This window comes from Cebidichthys violaceus, unplaced genomic scaffold (genome assembly GCF_023349555.1).
Source record: "Cebidichthys violaceus isolate CVI_PGR_0920_01 unplaced genomic scaffold, fCebVio1.0.p SCAF_13, whole genome shotgun sequence".
Taxonomy (NCBI): Eukaryota; Metazoa; Chordata; class Actinopteri; order Perciformes; family Stichaeidae; genus Cebidichthys; species Cebidichthys violaceus.
In genome coordinates this window covers 13,759,022-13,786,912 of record NW_027176296.1, presented here as the reverse complement: position 1 = coordinate 13,786,912, position 27,891 = coordinate 13,759,022, and the positions used below count along the sequence as shown (strand labels likewise).

The following is a 27,891-nucleotide window of genomic DNA, read 5'->3' as shown; positions in this document are numbered from 1 at the left end:
GGGTCACTCTTGATTGTCGGGGTGGTTTTAATGCCATGCGATGATCTGTGACTGGAAGTTGTGTAATTTAACTCCACATTCGACTATGCAGCTCTGTTGGTTGATCCTCTGTGTGCTTCTTCAGGCCTTCACCAACCTGCTGCGGGTGGAGGAGGGCGGAGGGGCCTTTGTGACCGAGGAGCACCTCCTGGTTCAGGACCGGGACAGCAGGAAGGAGGCTCTGAGGGCCGAGGTTCAGAGGACGGCTCGCCATGGCCGGCTGGAGCTGCAGGGCCGAGCGCTGCAGCAGGGAGACGGATTCACCCTGCAGGACCTGAGAGGACTCCGACTCAGGTCAGACTCAGTGGGGCGTTGTACTTACACTTGGTTTTACAGTTAGTCATTCTCGTTCGCTTTAAGATTAGAGTTGGGGTTTAAACAGATATTAGTGATGGTTAAAGGGGCCTTCAAAGGATGTTTTTAAAGTTAATTTAGCAAAAACGGTTAGCAGTTGTAGAAGGTTTTCTGTTGCTGTAAAGGAGCTTTGTCAAGTCTGAAAAAGTTTTACTCGTCAGTTGCAGAGAGAACCAGGCCTGTATATAATATATAATAGAGGCTTTTATTTTCTAATGTTCTCTTTTTCCTCATCTGTGTTTACAGCGTCTGGAATTAATAATAGTGTAAAAACATTTCTGTTGCAAGCTATTGTCTGTATACTGGCTGAAGTATTTCTAAAAACATCGATGTGTACCAGACAGAAAGGTCCTCCGAGCTTTAGCCAGGAGTTTTAGCTGCCTGACCTGAACATCATCGCTCAGGTCATTTCAAAAACATTGGTGTTCGACGTAATCTGAGGTTTTATAGAATCGTACAATATCAACACTGTATCCCTGATTATAAGGTTGAAGGCCTTGTGAAGAAATGTAATCAAGTTGCATTATGGGAAGTCAGGATAGTCAGGATATCTCCACCTCTACTGCAATTACAATATTTAAAAAGTCGGTTTGTCACAGTTTTAACAATTTCTTAAAGATTTAAATCACTTGAGTTTGTCTCTAAGGTCAAGGTGAGGGGCTGAGGAATATATTAGTACATAATATAATTATGATAAAATATAATTTGTCCATTGTTCTAAAGAGCTGATTGTTTTTTTTAATACATTTAATTTGAAAAAGTACACAAAATATAGCCTTCTAGACATGTTAGATGTGTTGGGTTTTAAATGGTTGAGTTGATGTGATTAAACAAGAAAACAATCCAAACAAGATCTCTGGAACAATACAGTGACGTAATACAAAACGGATGTTCTTTGTCCCCGATGGGTTTCAGGATCACTGACTGCAGTGACATGGAGACCAAACACGATCAAAGCTGTGGGAATATCACAGAGAGCTAACACGCTAATTAGATGTTCCGTGATTACACGCTGCAGGCCCACGTGCTCTGATTCCTCTGTAAACTGTTAGTCTGCTCCTTCTTTTTGACTGGATTCTTGTGGAGTGTCTGTTTACAGCGTCCTCACTGATCCGGCTGCCGAAGCTAACGGTAACGTAAACTAAAACCTCAGGGGGAAGCGACACATTCAGTCAGGTCTGGGTTTTCGGATGTGGGTATTTCAGCGTGGGTGTATGAGAGTCATCGCTCCATGTTTATTTCCGTACCCACAAACCTTTTGAAACTTTTCATCTCAGTATTCTGTCTCTCTCCTCATGCGGCCTTGGTACACTCAAACAAATATATATATTTCGAAAATTCATTTTGGCGCCTGTGGAAAGTGGCTTTATTACAATGTCATAGGTTGATTTCTCACTCTGTATGTCAGCTCTGTGGTCTCAAACCTGCTTCTGGAGCCTCTAAACTAACCCTCCCTACTTTCCACAAATCACCAAATTCGCTTAAATAAGGGGTGTTCAGCCAATCAAGAGCTAGAGAGGAAGTAAAGCAATGGGTTAGACATCCCATTAATATATATAAATTGTAAATATATGGATATGTATACTGTCCTCTATTCTGCAGTGACTCTATTTATCTAAGCTCTTTGTCATAGCTTGAGTTCCTTCTTTGACTTTGTCAGTTAGCAGATCCTAGGGCCTTTTCACACCTGGTCCAGACTTTCAGACTTGATCCGAATCAAAATAGTGTGAAACCTCCCCCTGAGGGACAAGTTAAAAAACGGTTGTGTCAGAACGACTAAGGATGCCTCAGTGTTCTACTGAACGACTCAGAAGGTCTTTCGTTCCAGCGATTTTTTTTAATGGTTTTTAGATGTAGCATCTTTCTGCAGTTAATCATGTCTCAAAAGGCTTTTTATGGTGTCATTTATTTGTTGTATTGGGTTTTATGTTTGTTGTGTGCTGTGGAAACTATATCTAGTGTTTGTTGTCTGTATTAGTTGATTTGGTGGCAAATGAGTTAATTAATAATGAATTCTAACCTAACCTAACGAAAAGAGTCAAACTGAACTATGATCCTGGTCCTTTCTAGTGTGAAATCGTTTTTTTTTTTTGATGGTTCAGACTTTTCAGACTTTTGGTAAAAAGGAGAAACAAGGCGACAAAACAAAATGAACTGGAGCGAGAGGAGGAGACTAAGTGACATTTGGTCCGATGACTTTACAGAGATTGTTACTTACACGTTTCAATCATTTTCCAAGAGGATGAGAGAGAGAAGACCGGACAAACTGTCCACACACCAATGACCTGTGCAGAACTGATCATAACATAATGCTCTATAGAGAACAACATTGGTAAAACCAGTACTACTATACTTTGTAACTCATGTTGGGTGTACTGACAGATGGAGTGCGATGGCTCTTTGTGTGGCAGGTACATCCATGACGACTCTGAGACCACCCAGGATGAAGTCCATCTGAAGGTGACGGACGGTCTGAACTCAGTAGACGTCATCCTGCCGATACAGGTGAGTGTCCTGTCCCGCCAAAACGTGCACAACATTACATCATCAATCAAGGCTTTTGATTATTTTCTGTTTTTAGGTCTTGACGTTTTTTTGATTTGGACTCACAAGTTTTTTATTTTTTTTGTTACAGCCTTTATTTGTTCGTGCTGTGTGTTTGTAGTCTGTGAAGCCTCTCCTGCCGTCCTCAGGTCCTGCCGATGAACGATGAACCTCCCCAGCTGGGTGGAGGGCTGCGGGGGGAGCTGAGCTGCGAGGAGGCGGGGCGGGTCCAGGTAACGGTGGACTACCTGTCGGCTACAGACCGGGACAGCGACGACTCCAGACTGACCTACATGCTGGCTCGGAGACCAGGCAGAGGGGAGCTTCAGAGAGCCGGATTGACCGTGGACAAGTTCTCCCAGCAGGACCTGCTGCAGGGACACATCTACTATGTCCACACAGGTGAGGGAGCATTATTGTGGACGACGCTGTGTTCGTGGCACGTGGACATTTTTTTATATGCCGTTAGCTAGTTTAGTCATGGGGTTTTGGCCCCTCCAAAAGGTCAAGAGATGATTAATGGAAGAGCAAATAAGAAAATATACGTTCTGATACACAAATATCTGTCTTCAGTTGCTGGACTTTTTTCTATTCTTTGATTTTTCAGGAAATATTGGATGATTTGACCTCTTTGAGCGTTGAGTAAAAGTTAAGAGGGTAAATGTCGCTTTGGTGGAACTGCTGACAACTCAGAGACATCTGAAATGTGGACCCTAGACCCTCACAGAAGGCATCATTAACAATCACTACACGTTACATTTTCAATAAATCAAAACTGAAGAAATAAGCGATAAATATCAGAATGACTTCTAAGTTCCTGTTTGAACTTTTCACAGATCAGCCTAGCTTTCTTGTTTACTGATCGCTGTATCAGAGCTGTTTTAATGCCTGCCGTTGAAAACATTTTGTGCTACTTCACATTAAAAGCTTATCCTCGGCCAAACAGGTGAAGGCTTTTATTGTGAAGCTGTTTTGGGAAATGAAATGTATCTACCACAGAGATAGCGTTCCAAGTTCTCCATAAATTTTTTTTATGGAGAACAAATATGTCCATATCTTCACAACAAGATATGGACATATTTGGTCAGCTGATGAGATTTTGATATTACAGAGAGTTGAAGTGCAAACAGAAACAGCTGTTAGGAGCTAAAGAGCTGCTGTTTGTGAGAACAATACGAATCGTGTCCTTTGTTGTCATGAAGCTCTTCATTAGACTCGTTGTTCTCACAGCATTCAGAAATAACGTTTTTGGGGTTTCTGTGTCAGGAGGAGAGATCGGACCCGAGCAGGTGTTTGACACTGTCACCCTCATCATCTCTGACGGCGAGGCTGGAGGGACGGACGGATGTTGCCACGGAGACGCCCCGCCCCCTCCCGTGCCTCTCCACGGCACGCTTCCTGTGTACGACCTCAACATCACCGTTCTCCCCGTCAACAACAAAGTACCCACCGTCACTCTGGGTAAGAGTTCTGTCATGACACCTCCAGGGTATCTTTTACCCTGTTCACTCAAAAAAGGCTTTTCAAAATTGTAAATATTTGCTCTTGGCTGCTGTAGAATAAAGTAGTCAGTAAGTTTACTTAAGTAAGGGAATAACACAGTAAAAACACAATAATGTCTGGGCTTATCAACACTACAATCTTTTATAATTTAGCATCCCTTCCTTCAGATAACATAAACGTGTCCGTTCTGGACTGCTGTAGAAACATGGCGGTGCAAGATGAACGGCTTTATATAAGCTAACGAAAACACTATGATTCTTAGATTTGAATGAAAACATAGTTATGAAGAGTGTATTCCATTTCTGCCAATTAATCCCCCAAAAATGTTACACACTGTTCTTTTAAATTGGGTTCTGAAATTTTAACATCTTTAAAAGTATTGTAATTAACTTGGTGAACCTGCAGTAAATGTAATTATTTCTGTTGGTTATAATAACACACGCATGTTCAGCATTAACAATGGCTCAGCTTCAGTGTGAATGGAGCCGAAAATGTCTCAATGAGAGACTGAGAGATAAACACAATCGTGTGTGTTTGTGTGTGTGTTTGTGTGTGTGTGTGTGTGTGTGTGTGTGTGTGTGTGTGTGAGTGTGTGTCTGTGTTCACTGCTGACAATCCTCTTAATGCAGCGGAGCAGCTCTGACCCCGACAACACGCCGTCACCTATCAGTCCAACACACACTGTGTTCTGGGAAGGGTGAGGGGGGTGAGGGGGGGTAACATACACTTCATGTATACACACACACACACACACACACACACACACACACACACACTCTCCTGGGGAGGGTGATAGTTCTCGCCGGAGTCGGAGCCAAGAAAAGGGATTGGAGGAGCTCTGTGGTTATCAATGGAGACCAGTGACCACTGGGATTCACACTGGGATGACTGGGAGATGATGTGTGTGTGTTGCAACGGCATGTTAAAACTGTAAAAAAATCTTTGTTTGTAGAGAAGAGAGATTTTTAGAATTCAGGACCAAACAAACGGAAAATCTGTGAAATTAGTCAGCTCGTTGCAAGAATATTGTCAGACTGAAGTACATTTTCTTGATTGCAGTGCTCGGCAGTATTCTGTCTAATTTAGAAGGTCTTGCGATGCAGTTCTAAACATCCATCTTTAAGTTACTGAAGCTCATTTCTAGAAACTTCCTGAAACTTGGAACAAGTGTGATTATTTCTCATTTTAAAACGAAAACCTTTTCAAGTAAAACCTCAGTTTCTGCTGTGTTTCTTGCAGTGTGGTGTTTGTCGTGTGTTTTAGCTGAGTCCAAAGTCTCATTGTTTGCACATTGCATTATGGGTGATTTATGGCATGTGTGTGTGTGTGTTGTTGTCAGCGTGGCGGCCGCACTAACGAGGTTGGCACTGACGTGTTTTAAGTGAAATCTTCCTATTGTCTGCTGGTATTACATGTACACACACACGCACACAGCTGGGTGAGATTATCACTCCTGTGTGTGTGTGTGTGTGTGTGTGTTCCCCAGGAGACAGTGGACAATGAGCGTCTTTTCAAAACAAAAGCAGAAAGAGGCGCATGCCCACTGTCACAATAGGCGACGTGTACTAGCCGCCTCGCCAGCCGGATTACCACGGCGCTACCAGCGACAGGATAACTCTCTAATCCTGCCAGCATATCTCACCATTCATTCAACACCAGCACCGCCAGGCCGTGCAGGGTTGGGGGTTGGAGGGGGGGGGGGTGCATGTGGTGTTGCTTGGTCTAATTAATTAGCAGTGAATAAAGACGCAGAGTAAGAGCATTAGCGCGGCGAAACGCGGGGAATCCAGCTCTTCCTTGATTCCTAGTTTAGTTTATCAGCGCGATACAGGACTGTCCATCGCTAATGCTCACGCACATTCACACAATGCATACATATATATATATGTATGTATATATACAGCATAATTAATACATGCACAAGGGAGGTTTGTCAGTATGGATCCAGGTCTAGAGGTGATTGTGTTTTGTTAATTAACAGCAGTGTGAAGGAAGACGGGTGAGTGGTGGATTCATTAGCAGCTGACAATGGGATGGACGGATGAAGTGATGGACGGATGAACGGATGGACGGATCAACGGACGGATGGAAAGTTGGATGGATAGACGGATGGATAGATGAACTGATGGATGGATGGATAAACTGATGGAGGGATAGATGAATAGATGAACTGATGGATAGATGGATAGATGGGTGGAGTGATAAACTGATTGACTGATGGATGGACGGACGCATAGATGAACGGATGGAGGGATAGATGAAGGTGGATAGCTGGATGATGAATGGACGGTTGGATGATGGATGATGAATGGACAGACAGATGGATGGATGGATGGACAGCTGCCTGACATGGACAGACTACCAAATACTGGCAGTTTTCCTGGTGGGCTGCTACACAGATCGGGGCGATACAGGTGATCGTTTAGTCGAGACCCTGTGTGGTTCAGGGTGACCTCCCTCTGGTCTACCTCCCCACTGTTCCAACGTCCTGTTCCCTGGCTGGGTCTTTTTCAGTAACATAAAGCTGGATTTGCCAGGTCATTCTTTTACACGTGTACAGTTTGGGGGTATAACATAAGAGGCCAAATCAGGAAATGGAAATATTTTTCACTCCGGTGACAGTAGAGACAAACTGCTACATCCATGGAAAAAACATTTGCATGACTCATGTTGCTGTTGTTATGTGTTGACTTAGGTAACTCCATGTTGGTGGTGGACGAGGGCTCCTCCGCCTGTCTGTGTGGGGGGGTCCTCGGGGCCTCAGACCCTGACAGCCCCCCCGACCGGCTGACCTTTCACCTGGAGACTCCTCCTCTGCACGGCTTCCTGGAGAACACGCTGCCGACACCCGGCTCCGAGAAGAGCAACGTGGGAGTCCGAGTCGGTCAGTGTGTGAGAGTGTGTGTGTGTGTATGTGTGTGTGTGTGTGTGTGTGTGTTTGCCACACACATGACCTGACCCTGGCATATCCCTCTCTTTCCCAGAATCCTTCAGTCTCATCCACCTGACCTCGGGTTTCATCAACTACGTCCAATCGGAGAGCAAAGGGGCGGAGCCGACTGTCGACCAGCTGTCCATCAGCGTGAGTGATGGGCTGCACCACTCCGCCCTTGTCCCCTTCTACATCATCATCAATCCAACCAATGACGAGACGCCTTCGCTGCTGCTCGCCAACTTCACCGTAAGTTCAAGACCATTTTTTTTTACTCCACGTGTGGTAAAAATCTAACACTGACATTTTTTGTCCATCCAACAGCCTCACAGGGGCGCTAGCGTAGGTGTAGAGTAATTCCTGTTGTACATCTAACGCAGGTGAAGGAGGGCGGGATGAGGGAGCTGACTCCGTCCATACTGGACGGCTTCGACCTGGACGCCCCCCCGGACGTCCTGACATTCACGCTGGTTCAGCCGCCGGCTCACGGCAGCCTGATCAACGGCATCTACGGCACCGAGACGAGCCGCTACAAGGAGATGGGGGCCGACCTCCTGCGGAGGAGCCTCCCCGTCACCTCCTTCACCCTGCAGGAGCTCCGACAAGGTGAGAGGGACGCAAAGTGGCGGACTGAGCCACTCTGCTATCGTAGCTAGGAACAGTGTCGGAACACAAATAATACCGCCGTTCAGACAACTGATGATTTTTCTGTGTTGCTCAATTTATTTTGAAAATAGAAATATATGCAATGTAGTGTCTGCAACTAAAGTCAGTGAAAACTGAGCAAAAATGTGGGCGGGACGGGGAAAACTAACTCATGATGCATGTTCTTGTACACTAGTTGGCTACTTATCTCTACTTTCTTACGTTCAACAAAAATTAAGCAGTAAAATCTGGCGCCCTGCCGCCATCGTGCGCCCCCCCCCCCCCCCCCAACAAGAAGCTAACTGTTGTAATGGCTAATGCAAAGTAGCTAGTTATTGGTTGATTAGAAAAACGTAAATCTCAAAAAAGGAAAATTGATGCGGCCTAAATAAAAAATCTAAATATTTTTTCACACGTTTAAAAAAAGGTTTGCAATTTGCATGCTAAAATAGTTCTGTATGAATACATTATGTAGCTACACCAACAACGTCAATATTGTATTCTGGTTGTTGTTTGGTTTGGGAGGACGTTATTTTACGTGTTTCGGCCAATAACATGAAAAAAGTAAACTACGTTAAATTGATAGAGGAGGTCCCGCCCTAAAGGGAGGACAGCAGGAGACCGTCCTCCTGTAACCCCACACCATCACCACTTTCTTGTCTGTCCTGAGGGTGTCACTGTTGAGGCATTTTAATCATAATTTAATTGATGGATTTTTTTTTTTCCAAAGAAAAATATTTTATAAAGATACTGAGATTTTTTAATGGTTTATTTCAACCACTACCTCCTCTTGCCTCTTAAAAATAAATCATATATCTGTGCTTTTAGTGCGCAAACAAATGAATGAAAGAAACAAAACCAAAGGTAACCAGAGACTCGCTACATTTATAACTAATTTTTTAATCCCCCCCCCTCCTCTTCCTCCCGCTGCAGGCATGAAGATCGTGTACATGCACGATGACACGGAAACCCTGAAGGACGCCGTGGCTCTGCGGCTGACAGATGGCGTCCACACAGTCCAGGGGACGGCTCGGGTCACCGTGCTGCCGGTCAACGACGAGAAGCCACGGCTGCTCAAGTACACGCCAACGCGCGCATGCACACACACACACACACACACACACACACACACACACACACACACACACACACACACACACACACATGCATGCACACACACAGATGTGAGCTGATATGAGGATTTAGTGCTTAATGCCTGTTAATATGGTATTACTGGAAATATGTGACTGTGTGAGGTTTTAGGTCAGGGTCGCACCGACAGACGCAGAAGTTTTTGCTTTGTACATAAAAACGGCTTCTATTTTTATAATATATACAATATATACTATTTAGTCAATACACTGACTATTTATAAGTATCTCATACAACTCCACTTCTAAAGACCCAAACCATCCCTTTAAAGTAATAAAAGTAAAATTACTCATTATGCGGAATGGTTCATGATAGAATAATATATATTCTATTCTTGGATTATAATTATTGACGCATTCATATGTTCATCACTTTAATGTTGCAGCTGGTAAATGTGGAGCTCATTTTAATGTCTTTATGTACTGCTGGGTAGTTTAATCTATAATAATACGTTATCATTTCTTATTTTGCTAATATTTTACAGAAAGTAACTAAAACTGTCAGATAATAATACTCTGGTGAAGTACAACTACAAAAGTACAATGTACTAAAAGTGCCGTTTTATTTTCTTTGGTTGCCTGAACACTGGCTGTAGTGTATTTTGACTCAATACACCGTACTGCTGCCACAAACACTCTCTAAAACACCAAATGTGGTTTATCCGCCGCGAGAAATAGTCCCCAACATGACTGAAATGAAATAAAAAATATATTTATTTTTTTAAAGATTATTTTAAAGAAGTCAGGCGGTATAGAGAGACCGACTCACACGTTGTTGGTTTGTGTCTAAATATGGCTTTGATGATAACCATTAAATGTAGAATAACACCAGAATTAAGCTTTGCAATGATATTCTCTGGGACGTGGAACACATTGATGTGGAAAAAAATGTCTTGTGTTAGTTACATTTTAATTTGTCGTTTTATGTTGATGCACTCTGACGCGATAATCGGAGGAGGCTGCCACAGTGAAAAAATCCAGAGGGGGCGAGGTCAGGGGAGTCAACACGGGACAGGGGGGGAGTAGAAGGGGGAGTGACCTGTGTGTGTGCACATGTGGCGGCTCTCTCTGCTTGAGTGGGTGTTCACTCCTCCGCCTCAAAAACCCATAATATTTTCATTCCAACGAGCGAGCCATTGGGAATTTGCATCCTTGACTGGGTTCCCCATGCTGCCCCCCCCCCCCGTCCACCCCCTTTACCCTCACCCTCACGTCCTTGCTGTCCCCAGATCAGCCGTCGGTGTGTGTGGGTGTGCTGGCACAGGCCCGAGCTGGTACTGTAAAGGGCACCGAGGCAGAAGTAACGCCGGGACTTGGCAGATGCCAGCCTCCTTGTTTTTTTTTTGTTTGCGTTCCTGCAGGACGGACGTGGCTTCCTCTCCTGCGTGGATTTTAGTTCCGAGTGAGGAAGCAGCCAGACGCTTTCTGATGTTCACCAACCCCCCACCCCCACCCCACCCCCAAACACCATCACCCAACAACACCACCGCCCCAGATCTCCATGATCCCGCTTGGGGAAAAAAAAAGCTGCTCCCACACAAACTTCTTCCTGCTTGTTTCTGCAGTTTCATCACATCAAAAGTTGGACGTTTCAAACACATCCCATGTTTTTACGACTCTTTTTGAAAGCAGGAGCAGAACAAAATAAAATCTAAACTCTATATTTCGTGTTGAATTGATTTGAACAGCACAAAAACAAAAATCCAGAATCAGCTAAAACTAATCAAAATGTCATCTCAGTTCAAAAAATTCACGTTGAACATACATTATTATAACCATTGTTTTTTCTTCTTCGTCGGTGTCTTCAGGAACGCGGGGTTGGAGGTGGACTCCGGTGAGAGCAGGGTGATTTCCAGCGTGGCTCTGGAGGCCCAGGACCTGGACACCCCCCCTAACCAGGTGCACTACTTTCTCAACGCCGCGCCGCGCTTCGGCAAGCTGCGGCTTAAGGTGAGGAAAACAACGCTGTTTCTCTTTGTGAGGAGTTTGGAGTTTTAGACCTCAATTTTGAAGACATCTTGGAAAGAGCCAGTACTGTTCTTAACTATAAACTCAAGGTAGCAGGACAGTGACGCCACAAACATATGATGATCTTATAGATTATGATGCATGTAGATTAAACCAGGCGGCAACCTCCTTTCCTGCCAAGTGAAGCCAATGAGGAAGTGTCTTAAATCTTGCATTCTCTCTACTGACCAGCAGGGGGCGACTCCTCTGGTTGTATAGAAGTCTATGAGAAAATGACTCTACTTCTCTCTTGATTTATTTCCTCAGTAAACATTGTAAACATGAGTTTATGGTCTCAATCTCTAGTTTCAAGTCTTCTTCAACACATCATGATGTTCATTTAGTACATTATGGTCCATTTAGAGTCAAATAGACCAGGTATTTTTAAAGATCTTCAGTAGGAACCAATGAGTTTTGAGCTGAGAGCCAAATACCCAGATAGTTCAATAAGCGTAATGTTCCTTTAAGATGGTTGTACCGACTGACTGATCCATTGTCGTGACGGCACTGAACTTTGTGAGCGCAGACGGAGTCGGGGTGGACCGAGCTGTCGGCCGGTCGGAACTTCACTCAGGACGACGTGGAGATGAACCGCCTGTGGTACGCTCACACCAGAGCCGCCGCCGATGCCGGCGGGTTCAAAGGTCACGACAGCTTCCGCTTCACCCTCAGTGACCTGGACAACGAGAGCCCCGCGCAGAGCTTCTTCATCTCTGTCCACACCGTGCAGAAAGGTCAGAGGTTTCACTTTTAAAGGGACTTCTCGTAAAAGTTGAGTTTTCCAAAGTTCGTTCCTGATCTGGAGGCAGCAGGAAACAATCTCAGCTCCAGCAGGTCCATTTAGAATGTTTCAGCTTTGAAGTCGACATGGATGAAGAATTCTTAAAGTGTTCAGAAAGTAAAACAAGTCCAATGACTACTGACTAAAGTTACAGCAACAATAAGAAGCATGGTCTCGCACACACACTGCCTCCGCACCTTCTCACACTTGAGCCCCTCCGCGGTCCTTCTGGCCGGCCCTCGTTCATGTATTATTAAGCACCCCCCCCCCCCCCTCTTGCTCCAGCTCACCGTGCCAGTTTTGCCAGTCGGGTGAACACGGTGTGCCGAGGCCTCGGCCCTTCTGGCTGCGGGCCCTCTGATCCTGGAGGAGCGGAGGTGAGAAACGACCGGCCTCCTCAGCCGGTGAATAATTAACGGAGGGGAGGTGGAGCAGCTGTGGATCGGCGCTGGCTTCTGTCCTCTGGGTGCTCCTCCACCTCCTCCTCCTCCTCCTGCAAGAACAACGCTCCAAAAAACTGTGGCATCTAGGCCTTGGTATTTTTTTATTGTGTTATCTCAAGTTGAATTAATCCTCTTTTGAAAGAAATTTCACTTTACCTTTTGCCAGTCGACTTTTTAGTTTTAGGATTTTTTTAAAATATTTATTTATTTAGGACACAGTTTTGCAGATTCAGCTCTGTGAATCCGTGTCGTAGGTGGAAGTAGACGAGTCCCCTATCACTGCGGTGGCACCTCAAAATCAGAAATCAGTTACAGAAATATTAGAAGAAAAACGCACATGAGCTGCTTATTTTGCCCCCCAGTTCCCAATCAGTTAGTACAAAATAGGAAAAAAACGGATAGAAAGATATTGATTGCCTTGCTGTATGTCATTTTCAAAATAAAGACCAACCCTCCAGTGTTTTGACCTTTTCCCTCTGGCCCCCTCCAGGTGACTTGGTGCTGCTGAGCAAGGCAGTGCGTCTGATGGAGGGGCAGCGCGTCGTCCTGAACACCGACATCCTGCTGGCGTCGGACTCGGCCGGCCGCCCGGAGGAGCTGGTCTACGCGGTGTCGGTCCCGCCGCGGCACGGCCTCGTCCACGCCGTCCAGCAGCCGGGCGTCCCACTGACCACCTTCACACAGCTGGACGTGGCCGCCCACCGGGTGTGCTACACCCACGACAACAGCCACCACGCAGAAACAGACTCCTTCAGGTGAGAATGCACGCGCTCACGATACATGGAAGTCTATGGCTGTTATTATCTCAATGAAATCAGCATCATATTGGTCATTTGGGGCTCTCTTAAATAACAAAGATAAAGATCCCAATGGACTATTCTGATTAAAATATACATTTTATATAAATATTATTTAAATTTCAAAATTTCAAGCATGTAACAAATAAACCTAACTCCTTCTTGTTCCACTGTTGGTGTCGAACAGCTGTTTGACTTTGGCCTTCTCTGTAAAGAGAAGCTATTTTGCAGCACAGCATGAAATTCTGCACACATCAGGAGAATAAATGGCAAAATGATCAGCCTACATATTATGAGAGGAGGATATTTCTGTCGAGAAAAGTATCACACACAACATTTGGCCGGCGAAAGAGAAACTGGGCAGCGAGACGAGAGAGAGAGCGTCGGGAGACGAGAGGCTTTCTCTGCTGCAGTATGTTTATCTGCTTTTCCAGCCAATTTGGCAGCAGCAGGGGTTTTTTTTAAAGGAGGGGGGGGGGAGGGGGGAAGTGTGTTGGGGTGAGTGTGACCTGGAGTGTGTGCAGACCCCGGGTTTGTCACCCAGACCTCTGCTGCCCCGACCGGCTGGTTTGTCTGGCTCTGAAAGAGCCGGTCAGATCACAGCCAAGACTCAGAGACTGAGGGACTGGAGGACGGTGAGACGGGGAGACAGGGGGAGAGACTGACATAGAGACAGAGAGAGAGAGAGACAGACAGAAAAAGAGAGAGAGAGAGAGAGAGACAGACAGAAAAAGAGAGAGAGAGAGACAGAAAGACAAAAAGAGAGAGAGAAAGAAAGACAAGACTGTATTAGGACAGAGGAGGATGTTGGGTTGTTCTGTCGACTCAGGTGTGGCCAAATTTGAAGAAGACACACCTGTGCATTATTCGTGTGTGTGTGTGTGTGTGTGTGTGTGTGTGTGTGTTGCCGTGACAGCAGATGATGAATGGGCATTACTAGGAGAATAACAACAGGCGTTGGCACGACGACGCCGGCCAGAGCGCCGGCCACAGACGGCCATCCCTGGGCAAATATGGCCGACATCGGAGCCAGATGTTACAGCAGGACCTGCCTCTGTGTGTATGTGTGTGTGTGTGTGTGTGGTGGCCGGTGTGCCGAGGCCCGGGGCAGTTAGTCAGCTGCAGGGCTGAGAGGCAGATTGTGTTGGCAGAGGGCTGAGAGGAGGACAAAACACACACACACACACACACACACACACACACACACACACACACACACACACACCATAGTGACAATTGACAGTGCAGTGGACCTGAAAAATGAGCCGCGTGTGTCTACAAATGAAAACAGGCCTTTATGTGAGTGATTGATGACTGAAGCTGCCGTCAGTGTTACTCAAGAGAGAGTCATGAGATTAATTACTGACAATATTTTATAATCAAACTGCACACAAAGACACTTATTTAAATGTCAATGTAGCATTTAACACACATTTTAAAAATATATTTTAAAAGTGACAGAGAAGTTTATTCTACTTTTTGGTCCATTTAAACTACTTATATTTCTGTTGCAACTTATGATTGAGAATTTGATTTGCTGTGAAGATTCCTTCTGATTGGACACTGCTGCAGATGTTTCTGAACAACAGATTCATATTTTTCCTCCTTATAGTGATATTACCTGTGTGGTGAACTTGTAATTAGGCCTTTAAATGCTTTACTGATAATGATAGATTAATAAACAGTTTGTATAATCTCAGATCTGCTTCTAACCAAACTGTCTTCCGTCTTCACAGTTTTGTGGTCACCAACGGCGACTCGTCCCGCAGCGGCACCCTCCACTTCACCATCGAGCACGGCGACCGCATCCCGCCGACCCTCCACCACAACGAGGGCCTCCGGCTGCAGGACGGCGCCACGGAGACCGTCACCTCCGACCGGCTGAGGCTCACCGACCCCGACACCGCCGCCGCCAACCTGAGCTACGTCATCACGCAGCTGCCCCGCCACGGCAAACTGCTGCTGAGAGGAGTCCCGCTGTCGCCGCCGCTGACGTTCGCCCAGACGGACGTGGACGACCTGAACCTGGCCTACCGACACGACCCGGGCAGCCCGGCGGACATTGACAGGTTCTACTTCCTGCCGACGGACGGGAACAACAGAGGGTACCTTGAGTTCGGGCAGCTGAGAGAAGAGCCGGCTGTCTTCAACATACAGGTGAGCAGAACACACAACAACACATCATACAATAGTATAGATTTCTATTTCGTCCAGTCAGAACTCAGACTGTGTGCTATGCTGGAAGAAGTACTCAGATATTTTACTTATGTAAAAGTATTAATGCCACACCGTAAAAAATACTTTTATTTTATTTATTATTTTGTATTATTTTATTATATCATTATTTTATATTACATCATATCGTAATATATAATTGGATAATTATTGATATTGATGCATTTATGTGTTCATCACTTAAATACTGCAGCTGTTAAAGGTGGAGCTCATTTGAATTACTTTACATACTGCTGGGTAGCTGGATCTGCAAAATAAAGGTATTGAATAAATGTAGTAAAAAGTACAACATTTCCTTCTGACACGTATGGATCAGAAGTATATAGTACCTCACGCTGCTGAAGTACAGTGCTGTCAACTCTCCCAGGTGGAAAGACTGAAGTACACAGATAAATATTTGAAACAGAGAGCAGCAGGTAAGCCAAGAGCCCCCCCCCCCCCCAACCAACCACATCACATGTTACCTGCTCCGAGATGGACACACACACACACACACACACACACACACACACACACACACACACACACACACACACACACACACACACACACAGAGAGGCAGCCAGGTGGCTAACATGCTGGCCGGACCGAGTGTCCTGAGCCTCTGAGGGACTGGATGCTGTTTATGATTGGACGGTGTGTGTGTGTGTGTGTGATATGTACAGCAGTAGAGATTTTAGTGTGTGTGTGAGTATTTTAAGGCTTCATGAATATTTCACACACACACACACACACACACACACACACACACACACACACACACACACACACACACACACAGGTCACAACTCTGGAGATCAAATAGCTTTTTATAGTCACTAAAATCAGAGAAGAAGAAAGAGAAATCTGTTTTTTGTCTTCTAACATTCACATCAACTACAGTTAGTCTGAAAGAAACAGCAATACAAATCATTTCAAGTGGAATTGAAGTAAAGGGCAAAGGTCAAAATGAAAGGTCTTACTGTATGAGTCACAGACGGATGAAGAAGGCCATGTTGGATGTGTTTATTTGTGTAAATATACTTTTAAATATGGTTGTTAACGGTTTGAAATTCTGTGACTGTTACATTTTGACTGCAACTGATTATTTTCATTTTTGATTATTTATTCGTTTAGTTCATGAAATAGTGTTGACGGCGATGTCATGACGTGTCTTGTTTTGTCCCTCCAACCGTCCAAAATCCAAATATTCTCAGTGTACTGTGATATTAACAGTAGTGGGAGGTAAATTAGTTTCCATGTGACTTTATACTTCCAGGCCACTACGTTTGTCTGACAGCTTTAGTTACTGTTCAGTCATTTTTTTTCATGCAGAACATACAAAGCGTTTATGAAATATGATGGTTTGTTATGAATGAAACTCCCCAACTGTTTCTCCGAGCTCAGCCGAAACGATTAAAGTCGGTGAATCAATTAGTCGAATGACAGAAAGTTAATTGGCAACTATTTTGACGGCTGATGTCATTTTCCACATTCAAATATTTCACGCTTCCGCTTTCACTAATGTAAAGATCTACTGCATTTAATTCATTCATTATATTATTTGAATGAAGTACATTTTCCTGATTGTACTTTTACTCGTAACAAAGTATTTTTACAGTGTGGTGTTTGTACTTTTACTTAAGTAGAGGATCTGAGTCCTTCCTCCACCACTGGATATAACGTAAAGCACTTTATCTTTACGTTTGCAGTCCAAAAATGTTTGGCATTTTTCCTTTATTAATAATTGGGAGATTGGGGAAAAATGAAACCAAGAACCAAAGAGGACGGAAACGTAGAAACATCAATCGTATGGAAAGAAGATGTTTTTCACTCGATGATTGTTACACATGACAGGAGCGACACCCAGTGGCTGAAAATAAAAACTGCACCTCTGTTCCTTTCTATTCTTCTGTTGGACTCTCGAGGTGATTTCTGACTTCCTGTTAGCAAACATCTGACAGAGGGAGCTTTATTAGTATCCTATAGCTGGTGGACAAAATAACAGGAACACGTTGAGTGACGGATTTACATGTGGGGAGACTTTCTGCTCCTCTTCCTCTACATTTTGGAATCAAACATTAGACAAGTGATTACTTTGCCGATCATATTTCAAGATAAGATGAGATGAAACTGTATTCATCCTGAGGGAAATTGAGAGAGGTGGATAAATATATAAAGCGCAAATAAAAACAAAATAGGTAAAACAAATGTACACAAATGTGCCAAAAAGTAAACAGTTAATGTTAAGGATCATGAATAAACTAGTTGATGGTAATTCTACATGAAAGTAGTTGGTGTCATGTAACATGTGTAGGCTCCTTATTAATTGCTTCTATGTATTTGTTTAAATTATAGCTTTTTTCTAATTTAATTCTTCATTTCTTGTTATTACTTTTCATTTGTTCCATATAACAAGATGAAACAAACAAAAATAACACAAAACAGGTCAAAAGAAACTTAATCTGCAAAGTTACCAATAATTGTATCAGCCAGATAAATGTAATTAAAAAATGTTTAAAGGACCAGAACCTCTGAATGACAGTAAATATAACACAATAACGTTGTAGGGAAACCCAGATTATCCACTCAGACGGTCAGATCTCCTGCGTTCTTCTTAATGTCTTTTTTTAATAAAAGTCTCCCGCTGTGGATCAGGTGGATCGCGTGGACAGGTTACCTCCCAGTCTGACCACCAGGCGGAGTCCCAGCACGGTGGTGGATCTGGGCGGCGGGCGTTACGGCATCCTCATCACTTCCAAACACCTGCAGGCCTCCGACCCCGACAGCCCCGCCGAGGAGCTGGAGTTCTCCATCACCAGGCCGCCGCACTTCGGCTACCTGGAGAACGGCCTCACAGGTGGGCAGTTAAAGCCGCAGTGATCAATGAATCAGATGTAGACACCGTTTGTTCAGTCAGATTCAAACTTCCTGTCCCAACAGGAGCTTACATCAAAGGTCGCTTCACCCAGCGGGACGTGGACCAGCGCGCCGTGGTGTTCGTCCTCCCGGCCGACATGGAGGTGTCGGCCGACAGCTTCCTGTTTCGCCTCACCGACCCGGCAGGAAACACCATGCTGCCCGAAATGTAAGGTTTTTTTTTTTAGAAGGAAAAGGATCCGAACTGATGCACAGGAACCGAAATGTGTTCATTTATTAGATGGGACCTGGTCCGGTCAGTGTCGACTATGGCGGGATATTAGGGCCATCGTAATGTAGGTAAAAAAAATTATAGAGGCAGTATTATTCTGAGAAAAAAATTAAAAAAAATGTACAACTTTTTTTACCAACTGTATTAGTTGACCACCTCTATGGCTTAAGAAGAAGTACTCTTAAAGTAGCAATACCACAGTGTAGGAATACTGTTACATTCAAAACATTTGTAAAAGTATTCATGTCAAAACATACTAAAAGTACCAAAAGTAAAAGTACTGATTATTCAGAAAACATGATTGGATTATAATTATAAATTAATGAAACTTGCTTGTAGTATATGATCTTATAGGGTATTATTATAGGGTAGCTCAAATACAGCAGTGTGTGGGTGTGTCTCAGTACATGAAGGATTCTCCTGCAGACTGGAGCTGTCCTGGTCCCGGGTGGAGCTGTCGGCGACCTGCTACAGAACCTGCGAGACCTCGGGGACGCTTCAGATCCAGATCCAACGCAGTGGGAAGAGCGTCGACCCGGCGTACGTCGCCATCCAGGTACGCGTGTGGCGCCCTCATTCTGTGAGCTGCCGTTTGATTTTAAAAGTGCAGACCAAATGAAGAATATTATCATAATTATGTTGATATGTGCGTTCATTTTACGTCCCCGTTTGCGAAGGTGGAAGAAGGATCGGCCAAACCCGGCAGGGACTTCACTCACAGCACAGCCGGTCTCATCCAATTCGACCCAGGTCTGACTCTACTGGACTCTGTTCAGGTCCACTCTGCTTCATTTAACACAAGACACCATCAGGGGAGTCTCTCCTGGTTTAATCACTGGTGCAAAGAAACACTTTAAAAAGAAAAATTCTGCTTCAGGAGAGAAGTCGAAATCAAATCCCAGAGGGCATTGCAGTAAGAAACATCCAATCAGACAGCTTCAGCTGGATTGTTGTAAATTTGAATCAATCCGCTTTTGTATTTTGGGTAAATTCAGCAGCTCTGGTGCAGCGTTTGGTTTAGCTCTGGTTACTCCTGCAATATCAAAATTACTATGATGATGATTTTTGTTTTGGTTCCCATCCCGTCTCTTGTTTAGGAGTCAGTGTGAAAACCTGGAACATTTACCTGATAGATGACGGTCTGGAGGAAAACCACGAGACCTTCACTGTCACCCTGAAAAGCCCCAAAAACGCCGTCCTGGGACAGAGGACCTCCGCTAGTGTGGAAATCATCGACCCCAGAGGAGGTAAAGCATCACCAGGAGTCAGGGGGTTTTAGTTTTTTTGCTTTATGGTAGTTTTTAGAAAGACTTACAAATTAGAAATATATTGCAAAGATACAAAGAAAGTCTGTTGTCTACTAGGACGGTGCGATCCAGACGACCTGAAGGTGGAGGAGGACGAGACGCGACTCCCACCTCTTCCTCCTCCTCCTCCTCGCCTCCCGGACCCTCCCAGACCGAAGGAGGAGGACGCCGTCACCGACATCGAGGCGGAGCTGCTGTGGGAGAACCGGCCTCACCCTCCCCGAGGCGACGTCCCAAACCGCCGGCCCTACCTGGACTACGGAGAGGGGGAACCACAGGACCAGGCGGTCCCCGACGGCTACAGCAATGTCCACTACCACGGCAGGCAGCTGCCAGGGGCGAGGACAGGAAGCACTGGGAGCACTGGGAGCACTGGACACAGAGTCAGACACGGAGGACTGAAGGTGAGCGCTGCTTCCAGTAGTTTTTTGTCTCTCGCACTGATTAAAAGATAATTACTGACAATTAAAAGTCTTATTTTTGATTAGTCTTATCATCGTTTCTGAGGCTGAAGAAGCTTCTTTCATTTTGATTCTATATTGTATGGTGAGAGAGCACTGCAGGCTGAACTGTGTAAATATGCTTAGATTTATGAATTTTCTGCACAAAGCTGATATTTTAGTGTTTTGACTGCCGATGTTCAGGTCCATCAGTCCGGAGAGAGGAGGTCTGAGGAGAAGGTCTGGACGGTAAGACTCACTTGTTTGTCTGCAGTTGGATGAAAACACACAGACGTGTGTGTTAACATCCGCCTGGTTCTCCTCAGTTCCACAGTCTGACTCCTCTCCGGGTGGAGGAGCTGAATCCGGGTGACGCCGGGTGGAGCTGGTCGCCTCGCGGTCCCCCGCAGGACCTCCGAGTCGGAGAGCCTCCTCAGATGGATCATCCGGAACCCAGACACCAACCGGAGCTACGCCAGCGCAAGGTGCGAACACATACCTCATTTCAGTTTTTATTTTTCCTCGTGAAGCATAAACGCCGAAGACAGCTGCTCAAAACCTCCAAGTTATCTACATTTTGAACTACATTTACAATGATGCCTCAACACCCCCATGTTTTTCCCTCCTGTATACGTTGTATAAGCCGGGCTGACTTGTAAACAATCAGAGTCAATGTTAAAATGTTGTGATCATTCGCTTTCTTTTTTTTTTTAGACGGGGAAGGCGATCAGCAGCTCCTGTCCTGACGGTTGGACTCACTACAGGAGACGCTGCTACATCGTCAGCTCGTCCGTGGCCAGCTGGGCCAGCGCTGAGAGGAGCTGCTCTCTGCTGTAAATAACACACTTTTACTTTTGAAGGATACATTTTTTTTTAAAACTGCAGCTTGGGTCTCTTCGTCAGAGTTTTCTCCATCATTTCTATTTGTTATGATAAAATAAAATACAATTTTAGATGAAACAATGACAGACAGTAATAGACAGTCGGTTGTTTTCAGTGGCTTTCACAGCTTTTTCTCTGAGAAACAATGCGATGAAAGCGGTGAGAGTGAACCAGAACACGTCGTGGGCCTGGACACCTAAATAATGAGCGTACACTTCTGTAAAGACGAGTGGAGCTTCAGATTCTGCTGATTATTCTCTGGAGGTTCATCGAGTCACATTGTCATTTTATATATATTTAAAGTGAAAATATTGATTATATTGAATATAGAAAACTATTATGGTATCATGTTAAATTAATCCCAGAATACTTACAAAATCACACTTTACCTCACTAATATGCAACATATTATTATTAGCATTAGTTTGCCCTGCTGTGTTGGGAAGGAATTTGACCCCTTAGAGCCATTTTATTCTTATTGTGTTTGTTTTGATTAGTATAATTTTAAGCAAACCCAAAACCATGTTACCATAATGAAAAATGGGATAATTTTTCATACAATATTGAAAGATTTTCTTCATGTATAAATTCTTCTTTTAAGTCTTCTGGGTGACGTAACATTCAACGGGAAAAATGTCTTCCCTTTATTGTTTAGATGTGACTTTAGGATTTAATCACAACAGTGAAAGAATAATAACTTGAATAGGGAAATAGGTTCCAGCCTACTTGTAATGTACTTACATGACAATTAGAAAAAAAATGGAAAAAGGTTGCCCAACAGCGTGGAATACAGTTTAATCTGTTGTAATGCTTCTTGCTAATTTAACCCCAACCCGGAGTTAAAGTGCCTGCACATGCATCAAGTTCCAGTTTATTTAAGTTGTATCATCACAGCTGTAGATGTGTGTCTGACCCTTAACATTGTGTGTCAGGTTTAACAGCAGCCTGACCAGCGTGCGGTCCAGAAGAGACATGGCCTGGCTGTGGAAGTTTGCAGGGAGGAAGCCATTTTGGATCGGTGAGTGGCTGCTTTCATCGCAGCGCGCTGAAAGCTTGAAAGCTTTGATTTTTATAACTGTCAGATTATTTCCCAATTTTAAAACAATGGGCCTCATGCAAGAACCGCTTGTACGAACAGATTTTTTCTTTTTTTTTTTGGAATATTTTATTTTTCCAAGTTTTTTAACCAAGCAAGAGAACGTGCAGAGCTTACAGAACACAGTACATTAAACATTACAAAAAATTACATAACACGCTAAGAAAGAAAAAAAAAAAAAAAAAAAAAAAAAACCACAAATACATGAAATAAAATTAAGTAAATAAATAAATAATTCCCCCCACCCGAACAAACCAAAAAACAAAAAAGGTTGGTGCATAAAGTGACACAGCAGAAAGCATATTGTAACTTCAAATAATCTGTCCTATTGTACTGTTAGTGTTGTACCCATGTACTCCAAATAAGGCTGCCAGATTTTCAAAAATAAATGATATCTTTTTCTGAGACTATATGTAATCTTTTCAAGAGGAATACAACTGTTCATTTCCACAGACCATTTGTCGATGAGAGTGGGGGAATCAGATTTCCATGTCATTGCAATACATTTCCTGGCCACACATAAAGCAATTACTGCAAGTTTAATTTGGGGCTTTGTTAAAGACCTGTTGAGAGTTGTGAAGTTTCCCAGTAAACATAGCTCAGGATCTAATGGAAAGGTAACACCTGTGATCTTAGTTATTGTATTACAAAAGTCATACCAAAAGGACCTCACCTTTGTGCAAAGCCAGGTACAGTGTAGGAAGGAGCCGACCTCTATACCACATCTGAAACACATTTCTGACAATTCAGGTTTGGATTTATGTAGCTTCTGTGGGGTGAGGTACAGCTGATGAAGAAAATTATAATGAACAAGTCTGTACCGGGCATTAACCGTTGCTGACAAACTGTTCTGGCACAAATCTGACCAGAGTTGTTCATCAATTGTTATATTCAAGTCTGATTCCCATCTCATCCTGGATCTGTGTAATCCTGGTTTTGGGCCCTCATTCAGCAACATGGAGTACGTTTTAGAAATAAATTTGTACACATTTCCCTGGTGAAGCAATTTTTCCACATTAGTTAACACAGGTAGAGTCATTCCAGGGCCCAGGTTGGTTCTCAAAAAAGATCTTAACTGGAGGTAACAAAAGAAAGTTCTACTGGACAAGTCATACTTTCTCTTCAGTTCTTCAAAAGACATGAGAAGTCCTTGATCAAAGCAATCTTCGAGATGCCGGATTCCTCTGTCATGCCAAGTCTCCAGAATCTTGTTATTTAGAATCATGGGTAGAAGTTCATTTTGTCTTAGAGGTGTTTTTGGTGATAGTCTCATATTTAGTCCAAGAGTTTTGTGAACTTCATACCATATTTTAATAAAATGTTTCAAAATAGGATTGTCTGTCCTGCTGGATATGGTTTTGGAGTTCCATTTATAAATAAAATCACTGGAGGTTTCTTCTTTCAAAGGATGAAGTGCAATTTGTATCCAAGAGGGGGCAGCACCACCGTCAAAAAATGACAGAATATATCGCATCTGGGCTGCTAAATAATATTTCTTTAAATTGGGTAGTCGAAAACCTCCTAGACTATAATCCCATGTTAATTTTTCCATTGACACCCTTGGCATTTTACAGTTCCATAAAAACTGCCTAATGTGTTTGTTGAGGGTTTTAAAAAAGGTTTGAGGTAATGGAATGGGTAAGGACTGGAAAAGATACTGCAACCTCGGGAGAATATTCATTTTCACACAGTTTATTCGACCAATTAGAGTAATGGGTAGATTCATCCATCGACGTAGGTCGTTCTCGATTTTACTCAGCAATGGGACGTAATTCAATTTGTACAAGTTTTTAAGATCATTATCTGTAATTATTCCTAGATATTTAATATTCGGTAGCCACTTAAATGGGGTTGTTTGTTGGTATTCAGTGTGATCGAAGTTTGTGAGTGGAATAATTTCACTTTTTTCCAAATTGACCTTGTATCCTGAAATAGCACTATAGGTGTTTAGTAGCGTCTGTAGTTTAGTGAGAGAGTTAACCGGGTCTGTTAGATACAGAATTACATCATCTGCCAGGAGATTAATTTTATGATTTATTTGGTCCACTCTGAACCCCTTTATATCTGGATCCCGTCTAATTGCTTCAGCAAGTGGTTCAATAGCCAGGACAAAGAGTCCTGGAGACAGAGGGCAACCCTGTCGACTCGATCTACTCAAGGGAAATGCTGTCGAAGTCTGTCCATTTGTGGTAATTTTGGCTCTGGGTTTATGGTAAAGGGTTTTCACCCAATTGATAAACAAATGGCCAAATCCAAACTTGCCCAAAACTTTGAATAAGTACGGCCACTCTAGCCTATCAAAGGCCTTTTCAGCGTCTAATGCTACAGCTACACTAGGTTCAGTTTTAGATTTTGTTAGATGGATAATATTAAAGAGTCTGCACAAGTTATTGGCTGATGAGCGTTTCAAAATAAAGCCGCTCTGGTCTGGGTTTATTAATTTTGGCAAATATTGGCCAAGCCTGTTAGCCAGGGCTTTGGAAATCAATTTGTAATCTGAATTCAACAAGGAAATAGGTCGAAAAGAGGAACACTTTAATGGATCTCTATTTTTTTTGTGAATCACAGTGATTATGGCAGTGGAGAATGATTCTGGAAGAGTTTGAGTTTTGGATGCTAAATTAATCACATCCATTATAAGGGGGGTAAGTAAGTCCTTAAATTCTCTGTAGAATTCAGGAGGGAAGCCATCCTCTCCTGGTGATTTATTGGATTGGAGTGAGCATAAGGCCTTTTCAATTTCTTCCTGGGTGAAGGGCAAATCAAGATTCTTTTGGTCTTCGTGGCCGAGTTTCGGCAATTCAATAGTGGACAGAAATTCATCAATCTTAGATAGATCCTCTGGTGATTCTGATGTATATAGATTTGTATAAAACTGTTTGAATGCATCGTTAATTTCTGTTGGGTTGTGTGAGGTTGCACCCGTTTCAGTTTGAATTGCATTAATTGTCCTTGAGCTTTCCTCTGTTCTCAATTGCCAGGACAGAATTTTGTGAGCTTTCTCTCCCAATTCATAATATTTTTGTTTGGTTCGTAAAATGTTTTTTTCAACTTTATAGGTATGTAATGTATTGTATTTCAGTTTTTTGTTAACCAGCCGTTTGTAAAGTTCTTTAGACCCAGATTGTTGAAACTCCTTTTCCAATTTCAAAATATCTGCTTCTAGCTCATTTATCTCTGCCATATATTTATTTTTGATACCCTTTGTATAAGATATTATTTGTCCTCTTAGATAAGCTTTTAGCGTGTCCCATAATATGAAACTATTAGGGGAGGAGGCGCAGTTTGTCTCACAAAAAAAAGTTATCTGGTCCCTAATAAACTGGCAAAAGTCTGGTCTATGAAGGAGAGTAGGGTTCAGACGCCATCTATATTGGTTTGCAGATTTTTTCTTAAAGGTATACTGCGTAGCATTGTTGGTCACTGCTTGTAAAAAAAACAGGCGGCAACCTCCGGTTCTACCGATGCTGAAGTGTATTAAAACTTGCATTCTCTCTACTGACCAGCAGGGGGCGAGTCCTCTGGTTGTATAGAAGTCTATGAGAAAATGACTCTACTTCAAGTCTTCTTCAATACAGCATGATGTTCATTTAGTAAATTATGGTCCATTTAGAGTAAAACTGACCATAAAGCAGGGTATGCTTAGGGCGGGGCTTACTGTGATTGACAGGTTGCTGCCGCTACCAGAGACGTATACGGTGTCTCTACGTCACTCTACGTCACACTTTTTTGCTAACTCTGCATGTTTCTCAGGTCTGTCTGGAGGTGCGGGCCGCTGGATGTGGGCTGACGGTCGGACGCTGGCCTTCTCCAGACTGAAGGGGTCCGGGTCCGGTGTCGGCTCTGACTGCGTGCTGGTTGAAAACCCCAGAAGCTGGATCTCCACAGGCTGCTCCCCCGAAACTCAACACACATTCATCTGTTCATCGCCAGCTCAGACTCACTGAGAGACATATTTACCACTACCGTCATAACAACCTGTGTGAACATGTTAAAGTCATATTTAATGATACGCAATGATGCTGCTCTGTACATTAGTTTTAATATTTTTTTCATAATAAAGATCGCTGCACAAACCGATGTATGGGTCTTTGAATTTTGGATGCAGATCAGCAGTTTGATATATTTTTTAATCTGTTTCAAACACTTTACTCAAGTACTGCACTAAAGTATACATTTAAGGGTACTTGTACTTCACTTGAGTATTTTCTTTTTTTACCACTTTATGTTTCTCTTCCACTACATCTAGGGAAATATTGTACTTTTTTCTTCACTACATTCATTCGACAGCTTTAATTACTTCACAAACTAAGATTTTCGCGCACACAAAACAAGACTTTACGAACAGTTTACACAAGTACAGCTGGAACGATTGGTCGATTAAGTAATTAGATTATTGCCATGAAATTAAATGTGATTTTTCATGCATTAACATTTCATGGCTCCAGCTGTACACATTTTAAGATTTGTGTTTTTTCCTTTCAATAATGTTAATAATCGCAATATATTAGTAATAATGTTGAGGTCTGGACTGTTGGTTGGACTAAACATTGTGAAGGTGTCCCTTTGGGCTCTGGGTAACTGTGACGGCATTCCTCACTATTCTAACAAACCAAACAATCAATCGATTACCGGAGAAAGTAATCAGCAGACTGATCCATAATGAAAATAATCAGTTAAAAATGAGTTCCACCTTAAACATCTACAATCCTGCTTTTACATTGATGAACAAGTAATAATAAGCTGATGATAATAAGATTTAATAGTATAACAGTCACAGGCGCCATTTTTCGGCATCGAGTACTTTTTCACTTTGTGGTGTTAGAACTTTAACTTAAGATAAGGATCTGAGCACTTCCTCCACCACTGGTTTTAAATCCAGCTTTTAGCATGAAGCAGATGTAACTGTCTATTTTCTCAACTACATGCTTTTTTTTTCTCGTGTAATGATAAATGCTATTAGTATTTAGAGAATAAACTGAACTGTTGGTTCTTAAGTGGTTTGTTTTTCAGAATAATTTACATTTGAAATGATGCTTTGAGGAAAGTTTTTTAATCTGATGAATTAATATTGTAGTTTCTCTCCTCCACAGGATTTGTCAATGTCATAAATTATAGAATAATCTGTGGAGTCTGCAATATATTTGTTTCTAGTTTTCCTTCACTTGTGACTTAATTTACCTTCTAAAAGGTAAATTAAGTTAAGTTAACTTTATAGGTAAAATATGAGCCTTGATACGTATGTAGGCTGCTGAACAAATATCTCTAATGTTTAGCTGAAGCCAATTTACCTCGCACTGCAGCAGGATTCTCGCGATATCACGAGATCCAGCGAGAATGACAGGATCACATGAAAATCCATCTTCATCTTCGTCTTCAAGTAATACATTTTTGTCTGAAACAAACAGTAGTTTTGACCAATCGGGGTCTTAAGAAGAACTACTGGCAGCTATGGACGTTGGGTAGATGCGTGTGACGAAACACAGAGAGGCAACCTTTTGTTCTAAACATCAATGGAGCTTAAAAAAAAAATAAAGCTTAGCGTAGATGCTGCAATAGCATCAGTTATATCAGAACTGGAGAGCATTTTCACTGAAAGAAGAGC

General features: G+C 43.1%; 1 protein-coding gene across 1 annotated transcript in view; it reads left to right on the top strand.

Annotated features, from left to right (window-relative positions):
• Positions 1-26,363, top strand: part of frem1b (Fras1 related extracellular matrix 1b) — a 39,192-nt gene extending 12,829 nt beyond the window's left edge. The window contains exons 13-35 of the mRNA XM_068707823.1: positions 125-333; positions 2,805-2,898; positions 3,087-3,339; positions 4,204-4,398; positions 7,136-7,324; positions 7,425-7,621; positions 7,753-7,978; positions 8,951-9,095; positions 10,977-11,118; positions 11,702-11,909; positions 12,890-13,154; positions 14,933-15,353; positions 18,069-18,270; positions 18,354-18,498; positions 18,988-19,117; positions 19,239-19,311; positions 19,659-19,808; positions 19,926-20,272; positions 20,513-20,557; positions 20,635-20,793; positions 21,023-21,141; positions 22,123-22,208; positions 26,040-26,363. Coding sequence (XP_068563924.1) covers positions 125-333; positions 2,805-2,898; positions 3,087-3,339; positions 4,204-4,398; positions 7,136-7,324; positions 7,425-7,621; positions 7,753-7,978; positions 8,951-9,095; positions 10,977-11,118; positions 11,702-11,909; positions 12,890-13,154; positions 14,933-15,353; positions 18,069-18,270; positions 18,354-18,498; positions 18,988-19,117; positions 19,239-19,311; positions 19,659-19,808; positions 19,926-20,272; positions 20,513-20,557; positions 20,635-20,793; positions 21,023-21,141; positions 22,123-22,208; positions 26,040-26,233 — 4,194 coding nt within the window. The 3' untranslated portion in view covers positions 26,234-26,363. The remainder of the gene's footprint in view (positions 1-124; positions 334-2,804; positions 2,899-3,086; positions 3,340-4,203; positions 4,399-7,135; positions 7,325-7,424; positions 7,622-7,752; positions 7,979-8,950; positions 9,096-10,976; positions 11,119-11,701; positions 11,910-12,889; positions 13,155-14,932; positions 15,354-18,068; positions 18,271-18,353; positions 18,499-18,987; positions 19,118-19,238; positions 19,312-19,658; positions 19,809-19,925; positions 20,273-20,512; positions 20,558-20,634; positions 20,794-21,022; positions 21,142-22,122; positions 22,209-26,039) is intronic.
• Positions 26,364-27,891: the final 1,528 nt, after the last annotated feature.